Below are 13,289 nucleotides of genomic sequence, written 5' to 3' on the forward strand. Positions count from 1 at the left end.
ACACACACACACACACACACACACACAGTGGGTGACAGCAGCACCAGGTCGTCTGCATACAGCAAGTGCTTGATGCTTATGTCCTGTAGACCGGCTGGGGGCTAGCCCTATGTTCCCACATTTCTAAGAATTTTGTTTTTTTACGATTTGTCTAAACCCCAGTTACGGGTAGGTTTAGGGGTGGGGTCAGGGGTAGGCCATTTGTGGGAACAGGCATGATCCCAGTGGCTGTACAGGGCCTGTAGATTGTTCTAACTGCACCGCTAATTCATTTTGGTCTGTTTTACGTGTTTATTGATTAGGGTGTGAAGGGTGTAAATGTGGTCAATAGTTCTGTGATTTGGAAGGAAGCCAACCTGACTCGGACTCAGGGCATTGTGTTCGTTAAGGAAGCTTACAATTCTATTGTTTAAAATACCGCTTAATAACTTCCCCAGATTACTGCTCACACAAATGCCTCTGAAATTATTAGGGTCCAATTTACTTCCATTCTTATGAATTGTGGTAATAAGTCCTTTGCTCCAGATGTCAGGAAAACAGCCTGAACAAAGAACATTGTTGAATAATTTGAGCACAGCCGTCTGCAGCTCGGGTGTGCCGTGTTTCAGCATTTCACCTAGAATGCTGTCAGGACCACAAGATTTCTTACATTTTTGGCTTTTAAGTTTGTTTGTCAATTCACAATATAACAATACTGTACTAAAATGTATGGGTCAAAATTATCGATTTTTCTGTTATGCCAAAAATCATTAGGATATTAAGTAAAGATCATGTTCCATGCAGATATTTTGTAAATTTCCTACCATAAATATATAAAACATTTATTTTAGTGAGTGAATGCAGCACAATCGCGAACATAAATGAACAACTTTAAAGGCGATTATCTCAATGTTTCGATTTTTTTGGCATCCTCAAATTCCTGATTTTCATTTTGTATCTCGGCCAAATGTTGTCATATCCTAACAACCATACCTCAATGGAAACAATTGACCCATGTGACTGGTTTTGTGGTCCAGGGTCACGTATTACAGATATATTATAACAGATACTAACAGATATGAACTAAAACAAACTCAAAAAATGTCTAAAATATTATTATTACAAGGGAATTTTGGGAAAAGGGATGAATGCATGTTGCAGTTGTTTATTATTTTGTATCACACGCATTAGATTGTGGAAAAGCGAAGAACAAAGGAAAATGTAAGGTAATTCGATAACATTTAAATAATCCACACCATATCTGGAACTGAAATAATTTATTAAGCATTTTGTAAATCCAGTTACAAAAAAAAAAAAAAAAACGTTGATTTTCATCCTCTACACAAGCTGAAATATTTTGACTCTAAACTAATGGTGATGACTCTGGAATTGAACTGACCAGCAGCTCATCAGATTTATTAATGAAGCAATAATGAACAGAACTTTGAATGAGGTCGTGGTACCACACAAATGAGCCTCTGATACCACAGTGTCATCCTTCATTCATACTATCACTGTGTGTTACATCACCGATGTAGCCTGTACACGACATGCCATCAACATCCATACAACAACACTAACACTGAATAAATACCCAACCCACCCATAATTATTCACTCTCTTTTAGGCACACAAAATCATCCTTCAGTTATAAGTATGCAGGCTTCCTTTAAAACATTCTGAACTATCTTAGAAAAAAAAAGGTTTGATGTATGAACTAAAATGGTTTTTCTTTTCTTGAGAGAACAGATTTACAACTGACCTACTGTGTGAAAAACTGTTTGTTTTTTACAGTATTCTTTTTTTTTTTACAGCTTTTCTGCAAAATAAATATCAGTACAGTGGTTTTCCACACATTTCCTCAAATCTCTTGTTGCTATAACACCCAGAACACTCCACTGAAATGTTGAGATATTGCTTGTCTCTATACTGTACCTGAGCTTAACCCAGAAGGGGCCATTCACACAGAATACGTTTTTCTACGTTTTGTAAAAATGCACAAGACGGAAGGGTTTGACCGTTGGACGTGTCTGACCATGAAAACGGTACATTAAAAGCGGGCTCAATTTTTGTGATAGCAGATTATTGCAGAAGTGGAAGCACTTCAAAAAACTGGTGAGTGTCTTCTTTAAAGACAGACCAAACTTAGGTTGGTATGAACCTAAAACCATCATGAACTACAACCATTTCTTTTCACAACAGTTTCATTTTGAAGCTTTAAATAAATCTCTAGTCTAGACCTTGCATTTGCCCTGCGTATTGCTTGTTTTAAACGCAAATTGACCTACGGGCCAAGCACATCGATCTACTGCGTTTACAATGGAAAAGCAGCTCAGTGGAATGCAAAAACACATTTTGTGTGAATGGCCCCTTATGCACAATACATAAGAAAACACAGAGATGAAAATGGCAAGACATAAAGGCAGAAAACCTTTTCCTCATTCTTTCAACCCGAGGAATCTGAGTGAAGGTTCAGTAACACAGAAAGCCATCTAAATGACGCAAATCTGCACAGACCAGCCCTTGTGCGGAGTAAGGCAAATGGACAAGTTTTAACATGGCTGTTGACGCTTTCGATCTGTGCAATCCCTTCAGGCTATGAGTCTTTGAGAGCTCTCAACAAAACACTGTTTTGTTTGTAACATTTAAGACCCTGTTTGGATCGTTTCACTTCAAAGAGTGTTCAAAACTGAAAATGGCCAAAATCAGAACACCAGAAAGGAGCATGTTAAAGCATTCAGAACTTTGAGGTATTGGCGATGAACATTTGCTGGTTAACTAAGCATTGCACCACGTCCTAACCAGACGTGACGGGATAAAGGAACAACTGCTGATTTACAGGACATTGAAATCTCATTGGTCCAAAATCCCACTCCACATAACTGTATATTAATCATTAAATGTGATACGTTGTTAGAGGGGTGGTTGTCTACACATATGCAGATTTTTAAATGATGTTTGTCTTCTCACTGGTTCCTGTATCATCATCTTATATTCGCCAATCCGCATCCCCGCCGTTGAGCTCTTTTTTTTCCATCAATGAGAAGGAAATCTCTAGCGTCTTGACTGTGATTGGTCAGTACTCATCACCTGATCCAGTTGCTCCCAAAGCTGGCCACTGATCTGACGCTGCATCGCTTCTTAACTATCATGTTGATGTAGGCTTTCATTATTTTGGTGATCTCTCCAACCTGAAACAAGCCACAGTTTATAGTGAACACTTCTATTCAATTATATGTTGATTATGTATTCTTACAGGGATAGGTCAGCCAAAAATTTAAATTCTGTCATCATTATTCGTGCCAAAACTCATAAGACTTATCTTTGAAAAACTTTGAAGATTCAAAAAGCTCATGAAGAGACCATAAACGCAATTATTATGAATCGAGTGGTTTAATCCAAGTACATGCCTACAGCGCATTAAATATGGTGAACGGAAGATCAAACACACTGAGTAATGAACTTTTATGAACAATTTTCTCAGGTTTCATTAAAAATATCTTCCTTTGTGTTTTGAAGATGAAGTCTTATGGGTTTGGATGAGTAAATGATGACATCTTTGGGTGAACTATCCATTTAAAATGACATTTGATTACCTGAGGTGTCTCAAAAAACATGTCTCTCCCATCCACTGTGATCTTGTATGTGCTGGCAAGAGGAGCTCCGAAGAAGACAATGTGTTCGTAGGGGAAAGTCTCCAGAGGTTTGGCCTCTCCTCTCTTATACACAGACACGTTCTCGGCACTCACGCTCAGCCAGAGGTCATGAGGGAAACCACCTTCTTTACACTGCACACAGAATCACAGCAAATTTCAGATTAGACTATAGAAAAATTATCCAGATACTATCTGGGTGTGAGACAGTAAAGCAACTACCCAGAACATCCAAAAAATACCTTCGCAAATGCATAACACACCATTCACCGTTCACACACCAATACATTTTTCCTCAAAAAAGCACTAATCTATTTGTTGATAAAGTTACGTGATGTGAAGGCCAAGTATGGTAACCCATACTCGGAATTTAATCCAAGTTAGTGCACACACATTAGAAATGAGCAGTGAACACACACTCATACACACTCTCTAACCATTAGGCCACGACTGCCAATGAGAAATGGATAGCTTGATGAGGAGTTTTAAACCATTTCACTAAATGTAGTCATCCAACCCAAAACAAGCAAAATGATATTGCATTGCTTTTTTCATGTTTTGTGGCACTTTCAAAGTGAAATGTCCAATCAATGTGAAATGAGTGGCGCTAAAAGCACATCCAGTTTTACTCAAAACAGATGAATGCGAATTTAATCAGAAATTAAATGTCTGGTGATTGGCGCTAAAAGGTTAATGCTCTATCGCATTTGAAAATAATGTTCCATCTACTACATTAAACCCTACCCTAAACCTAACTGATGGAGGTAATATAAGCAAACGATAAGATAAAAATGCATTTGCTGAAGTAACCATGCCAATTTAGCTGGCTTCTGTAAGTCTATCGGCTCTTTTATCGTGACTCGTGTTTCATGGGTACCCGAGAACTTTGCATAACGAGTGCAATGCTGATTCAGGGGAGCTACCGAGCAAGTTTACTAGAAAAAGTCATCAATATGGAGCTATGTAAATGTCAAAATGTACAGATCATGCACTATGTTAAAAGTGCTCTGAGGTCATAGCATAGTATTGTGCAAGGAATCACGCAAAAATAAGTCTGTATTAATCAATAGTCTAATTATTTGTGTGAAAAGGAATAAAAGTTGTTGGTGCTTTACTGGCACGAGGGAATTTTATGAATAGTAACGTTTTTGCATTTCAAGATTTTCCATCGAACCCATGTTGTAGTCATCTTTTATTTTATCCTAAGTGCTTACCTCCACATCAAACAGCGTAGATCCATACCCAGGCCATTCTTTAATGATGTTCATATATTTGAGCATGGCTTGGTGTTGATCCAGACCATGCAGTCGACTCCATTTCTCCATAACATTGGCCCTGGTTGCTGAGGTCTCTTCCTTGATCCACATTTCCAGCATTTGTTCCTCCTGCATGCTGCGCTGTTTCTTCATAGTGCCCGTCTTGAGTCCACGCCTCAGCGTGCCATCCAGGAAGCTCGTCCTCCTCCTTTCTAGGGTCTGTCCCGGTCCAGCTGCTCCTCCTACTTTGGTGAACTGAAGTATGCGGTTGCGCAGACGGCCAGTGGGGTAGACGCTGTCCAAGCTCCAGTTCACCCGAGACACATCCCCAGACAGGTACTGCAGACGTAAAGCAGCCAGGTGCTGAAGGGTGTCCTCATGGGCAGGAAAGTGACCGCTTATTAAACTTTCATGAGCCTGGAGAGATGAATGAGAACAAAACTCACATCTGACTTCCACTGAACATTGCAAAAAAATCTTTTTTGAAAAATGTATTACAAAATGTATTGGATTTGTGCTTCAAAAAGTTACGGCTTAATTTGAACTATTTTTTACAGTGCTGGGTAGTAACTGATTACATGTAATCTGGATTACATAATCAGATTCCAAAAATTAAGTACTTTTAAATTAAACTCACAACCCCCCTGCAGTTCCATCACAAACCCCAGTCTGGGAAACCCTGATGTAATGTAATATTTAATGCACTTCATGTTGTTGACAGCAAAGAATGGAATATATTTTATTTTTATTTTTATATCAATATGGTACAAGATTATCCTATTCAAATCAATGTGATAAACGAGTTTGGTCAAAAGTAATCGAAAAGAAGTCATTCAAGATACACCAACTGAACTATTCCACCATAGAGAAGGAGACATTGGTCATGCTCCTGGCTCTACAACACTTTGAGGTGTATGTGGGTTCAAGTTCTTTGCCAGTCACTGTTTACACAGATCACAATCCTCTTGTTTTTCTAGCCCGCTTGTACAACAGTAACCAGCGTTTGATGCGTTGGGCTCTCCTGGCCCAGGCCCAAGGCTACAACCTCCATGTCAAACATAAGAGGGGAGTGGACAACATCTTGGCTGATGCCCTGTCCCGTGGGTAAGACTATTTTGGTGGACCTGTGATGGTAACAACTAAATGTTAAACTTTTACAGTGGTATACAAACTATATGATAGGTTTGTTTTTATGGGTGGGGGTGTTACGACCCAAAACTTCTCAAAGCCTTACCTTAAATGTGTAATTTAATAGATTACATCCCTTACGATAATTTTTCTCATGTAATTTGGAATCAGTAAACGACTACAATTTGTAAGTAATCTACCCAGCTCTGGTTGTTTTAAGCACAAACTTTTTACCAATTTTTTAAGAAAACAAGACTTAATATCTTCTCAGTGTAATATATCTTAATTTTTATTTCAGGAAAGCTAAAATAAAAATAAAATAAATATTAGACTTTCTATAAATATTAGATAATCTTAATAAAGCTATTTATAAATATATATATATATATTTTAATAATAAAAATGACAATAACAAAATAAATGAAAAATTTGACATTTAAACTAAAATAAAAACTGAAAACATAAATATAAAATCTAAATCTTTGAGATGAATGGTCAACATTTGTTAGTTAAGATATTTTCGCCAGGTATTACACACCTCCTCAATTGGGTTGAACAGAACAGAGGCAATAAATGAAACTATAAATAACTGACCTGCTCAAACATGAAGACAAACTCCACTCCTTCCTTGGGCATGCTCTCCACATCTAAGAAACAATACAGTTTGAAGTACAGCTTCCATTGGCCGTCTTCCTCCACCTCACTTCCTGCCAGCCTGAGAAACAACCACCACACCAAACATTCATTTTTGTGTGCTACTCATTAAATACATTTATTTCACATTGTTTCTAAAGGTTTTATAGATGTTATAAATGCATTACTGCTTTAATAACCAAGTGATGACACATACGCTTGGCAGTGTCTTGTAGGAACGGAGTTTAATTCCTGAGTGAATAGGTGCAGCAAATTTGAAGTGTAATTTTACCTCTCAAACTTGGCCAGCACATCGGCCACAATCACCCTGCTCTCCACGGCCCGGTCGATCGTGCTGTTGTGCTCGAACAAAGCAAACATGTTCCTGCTGTCCTCCATTGCCAAACCTCGGATCAGTTTCTCTACCACCTACACACAGAAAAGAAATTAAACACTTCACCATCGGAATATTACACCATAAAGTTCCACACGCAATCCTGATTAAGAGGAATATTTGTTCATCCACACTGTTTTCAGTTCGTTGTAAGGCACACTAGGTTATTGCATTGCATTGTTTTTGCAGTTTGGCTGTGCTTTGCAGGCTGTTAGCATCCCTCACCTCTCCTGCTGTAGTGTGAGAGTTGATAGAAATCTTGCAGGAACCTCCACCATGGCAGTAAACGGTCGTCGTCATCTCCCGTCTGTTCAGGAGGGCGATGATCTCGTCTTGTGAAGGCACAAACTCCCGCGCTTTCGTCTTCTTCAGCGACTCGCCAATGAACACAGCGAACATCTCGATTTCTGTCCCAGGGAACAGCTCCTTTATCCTAAGAAGTGATCGATATCAGAAAATATTAATGTCATCAAATACAAAATATGATGTGGTCAGTCAGAATAAGTGTTGTTATCGTTGACTGAAATAAAATAAAACATAAATATTAGACAAACAAAAATGAGAAATGTTTCCTTGGAAACTAACTGAAATACTTAAGTTGAAGTTGAAGAACTAAAATGACTACAATTAAATGGAAATAAAATTAAATCAATATAGAAATTTATTTAAAAAGAAAATAATAAAATTGACAAAAGCACAACAAAATTGCTAAACCTTAAACTGAAATTAAAATAAACTGAAAAAATAAATACTGTAACAGTATATAAATGACACTAAAGTTATACTGCTCAAAAATGTCCTTAAGGTAAAAAACCTTTCGTTATTAAACAGATAAATCAAATTGCAAGAAGTGCAAAGTGATGCAAACACACTGCCCTAAGGCAAAATTTTAATATGTTGTATCCAAAATATGTCATTTACATAATTCATGCAGATCCAGATTTTACAAACGATTAAACTGTCAAAATAAGACCACCCAAGTCAAAGCCAGGATGGACCAAGTCAGCGTTATGCTTTTAGGAGGATGCAATGAATTTGATTATTTTGGCTGAGGCACAAATGCTTAGGCCAGGATATTATTTCTACCATTTTAATTTTCTTCTCAAAGTGCACCACAAACCTTAATATATATATATATTAGAAGACTAAATTTCATTGGAAAATGGCATCTATTATTTAACAGTGTTAAAGTATGCCATATTCAAGGAGTAGCTACAATACCTTTTCAGGTGGAATCTGAGGTATCTGAGGATGCCACGGCTGGGCAGGAAGGTGCAGCTCATGCAGGTGAGCAGATGCCAGTGTGACCGGTTGGCGAGGCTGTTGGGCTGAGGCACGTGATTGGTTTGTTTGATCAGCTGACAGTAGACTTCGTCTCTGAGCGGCCGCAGATCTTGACATGTCTGTAAGATGCCTTGAATGATGGGCATTGGGTCCGACACAGCTTCCATCTCCTGTAATGAGTTAAAGATCTTGACCGCCTCATCTTGCAGGCTGGTGTAGCCTTTCTCCTTTTGCACTGCAGGAAGTAGGACAGGAAGAGGAGACAGATGGAGAAAGAGACACAGACAAAGGGATTAAATCCATCATCCCACCAATCCAAAGTTCAAATGGGAAAAATGTGCGTCACTGAACAAATGAATCAACAACGATCCAACAATATTTTCTAAATTCTTGGATAATTATTATACATGCAGCTTTTATGCCCTTCAATGAAAAACTTGCAATTTATTTAATAAAAAAAAATACATATATAAAAAAATTATCAAAAATTACTTTTTTAATATTTGTCATTTTAATATTTATGGTCGCACTGTAGAATTTGTATTTGTATATATTAATGTAAGTGTTTTAAAACAGTCTTTTGCATGACATTTCTGGAATGTGTATTTCCATAGACACATGTTTGCTTTTACAAAATATTTATGAATTAATCAACAGCAAAAAAAAAAAATTCTGTGTCACAAATTGTATAAAAGCCAGAACATGAATATAACAATATTGTTAGTAATACTAACAATAGAAATAGTATTGTCTACAGTGTTATTTTAAAACTATTTATATACTATTATAGTATATAATAATTTTAGTTTTAAGTTATAGTAATTGTATTATCTCTTTTGTCTTTTTTTTTATATTTCTATAAGTTTTAACCTATTTTTATTTCAGGTTTAGTCTTTTTTTTTTAATACTTTTAATACTTTTTTAAAGTTAGTTGACAAGACATACATTTCTAAAGTTTTTCATCTAATATTTATTTTTTATTTTATTTGACCTTTATTTCATTTACGAAAACATTTTCAAATTTAAACTTCCATTTATACATTTTGCAGATGCTTTAATTCGTTTATGAGCTACAGCAGCTCAAACAGCAATAGTTTTAGTTTGAGTTAACAAAAACACAGATTGTCTGCAACTAAAGACATATAATAAAATAAAAACAGGAAACACAGGAATGGATCAGTGTAAAGGAAAGACTCACAGTTGACATTGACCTCTCCGTACGGTAGAGGCAGCAGCGGCGAGTGCAGCGGGTGCTGTGTGTATCTCAGGATGGGGTTCCTCCAGTACATCTGCTCCACAGCCTCCACATTAAGACTGCTCTCCTGCACCACCATCAAAAACAACAATGGCATTAGGGCTTTTATGTACTCATATAACACAATGTACATTCACAGACGACTGCAGGTGGAAACACAGCACACAAAAGTGACACAAAAGGTTTTTGAGCTTTGCTGTTTTTGCCATGCTTGATAAACTAGGTCATACCAGTCAAAGGTGGTAAACTAGTTCAAGCTTAAATTACAACCTCAACATAATTAACCACCTCAGGTCGACTAGCAGTCCATCTAACCAGATGACATGTAAAACTAGTTATCAAAATATGGTGATATAATAATAAATAATAATAATTTATTACATTTATATAGCGCTTTTCTCTGCACTCAAAGCGCTTTACATAGAAGGGGGGAATCTCCTCAACCACCACCAATGTGCAGCATCACCTGGATGATGCGCGGCAGCCATATTGCACCAGAACTCCCACCACACACCAGCTTACTGGTGGAGAGGAGACAGAGTGATGAAGCCAATGAGTATATAGGGATGATTAGGAGGCCATGATGGACAGAGGCCACTGGGCAAATTTGGCCAGAATGCTGGGGTTACACCCCTACTCTTTCAAAAGACATCCTGGGATTTTTAATGACCACAGAGAGTCAGGACCTCGGTTTAACGTCTCATCCGAAGGACAGTGCTCTTTGACAGTATAGTGTCCCCATCACTATACTGGGGCGTTAGGACCCACACAGACGACTGGGTGAGTAGCACCCCCCTCTTCCAGCAGCAACCTGGTTTTCCCAGGAGGTCTCCCATCCAGATACTAACCAGGCTCAGCCCTGCTTAGCTTCAGTGGGCAACCAGTCTTGGGCTACAGGGTGATATGGCTGCTGGCCATCTGGTTATCTGGATTTCTAGCAGAATAAAGCTGCACTCAACTGAATACTACTCACTTTATAACTGAGATTCACCTGTCACTGTAAAAATTTTCTCAAGAAATAAATTAATCATCATAACTGCCATTGAATAACACTTTTACAATGGCACTGCTAACTGAACATTTCTTGTCAGCCTCCACGCCACTAGGTGTCAGTATGGCATCCAGCATAAACCAAAATGACTGAGTACACCGTTAACAATTCAAAATCACAAGAAAATATCCTGCATAGATGTAGAACGAAAGCACTCAGAAATAATCAAACAAAAACAGAAAGAAGTTAGAAAAAACAAGAGAAAAGTCTGAGTGAACAGCACACAGAGCACTCATCCGTGTACCTCACTTAACACTACAGTTTTTGACCCTGAGGGATTGCCGGGGCTTGAGAGGTATCGGCTTCCACAACTGAAACATGATTGTTAATAAGATGAAAAACCTCACTCTACAAGGGACCATGAATTCATTTAGATATTTTAGGGTGAATGTACCTTGATATCTCGGATGAGTTGCTGGGTAGGTGTTTCTATGGGAACTTTGTTGTCGATGGCCACCTGAATGGCTGAAGCCCATCTCATGGCTTCGTTCAGTAGTTTGGTGTAGAGACGGTAAGAATGCTTTCTCCCATGGATTATTATGTTCCAGTAACCTGTGGACAACCGGAGGCATTGGAAATTGTCTAACGAAATTCAAAGAAATCAATCAATCAATCAATCAGAAACCTTGTTCTCTCACCTGTCTCCTTGTAGACTTTCTCATCAGGCTGAACAACCGAGCAAAGGCTGTTGAGCACCAGTGTTCCCAGTTTGGAGGCACTGCGCTCTGATGATTTATAATAATCCAGTGAGTTGTTGGTCAGAACAAACCAACGTTTCTTGAGCTTGAGAGACGTGCTCTTCCCACTGGACTTCATCTCTTTATGCAGCCAACCTTATGGAAAAAATTGAGGGAGGAAGAAATTACAATCGTAAATTACAATTACAATGGTAACAGAGTTGACATTAATTTTATTAGATATTTTAATAATATAACAACTGAAATCTACAAATCTAAAGATATCTATAGTATATTACAAAAATAGAGAGAATTAAGACAAAATGCAATTTATACATGTACTGTATATTTGCAAATATAAGAACAAAAAAATTAAAAGGTGGATTTTTTGATGATGCATTTTTAAAAAGTCTATAGGAACACATAGCAAAAGTTAGCACCAGTGATTCATTGTTTACAGAATTGTTTTTTACACAAATGTACAGTATACACTACCATTTAAACATTTGGTCAGTAAGATTTCTTTGTTTTAGAAAGCTGCATTTTGCATGTTGGCTGCATTTATTTTATCAAAAATATAATAAAATATAGAACTAAAATATATAAATAGAATTTAACAGCTTTTTTGTAATTATATTTTAAAATGTATTTTATCACTGTGATGTCAAAGCTGATTTTTCTTCAGTATCACATGATCCTTCAGAAATCATTCTAATATGCTGATTTACTTACTGCTTACATTTTTTTTCTTATTATTATAAATGTTGAAAAAAGAAACCGTGATAGATTTTTGATGTACAAAAAGTTCAAAAGAACAGTATTTTTTAATATATATATATAGTAAAGGCATTCATATTGTTGAAAAAGATTTTTGTCACTTTCAAAAATCTTAAGTGATCCCAAAGTTTTAAACCGTAGTCTATGAAGGACACAAATCTGTTCTGCAAATCTGCATCTGTTTTGTTGAATGATTCATCATGACTAAAATGATGTAACAAGTACAGTGCTGGTAAATCTTTGTATCATGTACAGACCGGTCTGACTCACCCCTCACTATGAACTCTTGGCCGTCAATTTTCGAGTCTCCTTTAGGCTTCTGGAGGAGGCCGATCCAGTGGTGCATTTCCTCTGGTGTGTCAGTGTTGCAATGAATCACGCGATTAGCAGTGATTATAACAAATGAGTTTGGCCTGAGGGAAAAAAATCTTATGAGTACAGCACTGTACAACCATTATAACAAATACTATTTAAAACAAAATGAAATGTTCCAAATTAATACATTAAATGCATGCAATATGGACGAAATATAAAAAATATGCTCACACTTTATATTAGGTGTCTTAAACTACTATGTACTTACATAAAATAAATTGTTAGGTACACTTTTGCTGCTATTGAGGTGGGATACGGGTAAGGTTAGGGACAGGTTTGATGGTATGGTTACGTTTAAGGGTGGGTTAAGGGGTAAGGGAAAGGTGCAATGCAATGTAAAAACAGTAAGTGTACACAATAAGTGCATTGCATCAAATGATTAATCTAAATGTTAGTTCATATTAGTTAAAGACCCTTAATATAAAGTGGGACTGAAAATATTCTGTTTCTGGAATAATGCTATATGCTCAACACTCGTGATATCATGCATTACCTGTCTGGATTGTCGGAAGCACATACAGAGTCGATAAGCCCAACATCCAGTGTTCCCTGAGGATGAAATATCATAAAAATGCCATATAAATAGCATATTCTATGACACATAAAGGTGCTGAAAGTGTTAGATTAGTGTGAACACTCACAACCGCGTTCTTGGGGTTGGCCTGCTCGTGCTGCATCTGCAGAAGCTGTTCTGGACTGGCACTGTGGACGCGGCTCAGCACATTGAACCAGCCACTTCAACACAAGCATGCAGACAGGAAGCATTAGACCATGTTAGGTGAGTGAGTGAAATGAGTTATATTACACCACAAGGGGGCACAACAGAT

General features: G+C 37.4%; 1 protein-coding gene across 1 annotated transcript in view; it reads right to left on the reverse strand.

Moving 5' to 3' along the window:
- Nucleotides 1–1,240: 1,240 nt before the first annotated feature.
- myo10l3 (myosin X, like 3) overlaps nt 1,241–13,289 on the reverse strand; it is a 77,445-nt gene continuing 65,396 nt past the window's right edge. Inside the window, exons 28-40 of the mRNA XM_084421500.1 lie at nt 13,104–13,197; nt 12,956–13,011; nt 12,358–12,500; nt 11,272–11,466; nt 11,028–11,185; nt 9,526–9,649; nt 8,265–8,562; nt 7,269–7,476; nt 6,942–7,078; nt 6,611–6,731; nt 4,847–5,305; nt 3,576–3,767; nt 1,241–3,170 (exon numbers count right to left, since the gene is read on the reverse strand). Coding sequence (XP_084277626.1) covers nt 3,066–3,170; nt 3,576–3,767; nt 4,847–5,305; nt 6,611–6,731; nt 6,942–7,078; nt 7,269–7,476; nt 8,265–8,562; nt 9,526–9,649; nt 11,028–11,185; nt 11,272–11,466; nt 12,358–12,500; nt 12,956–13,011; nt 13,104–13,197 — 2,290 coding nt within the window. The 3' untranslated portion in view covers nt 1,241–3,065. The remainder of the gene's footprint in view (nt 3,171–3,575; nt 3,768–4,846; nt 5,306–6,610; nt 6,732–6,941; nt 7,079–7,268; nt 7,477–8,264; nt 8,563–9,525; nt 9,650–11,027; nt 11,186–11,271; nt 11,467–12,357; nt 12,501–12,955; nt 13,012–13,103; nt 13,198–13,289) is intronic.

This window comes from Rutilus rutilus (genome assembly GCF_951802725.1).
Source record: "Rutilus rutilus genome assembly, chromosome: 10".
Taxonomy (NCBI): Eukaryota; Metazoa; Chordata; class Actinopteri; order Cypriniformes; family Leuciscidae; genus Rutilus; species Rutilus rutilus.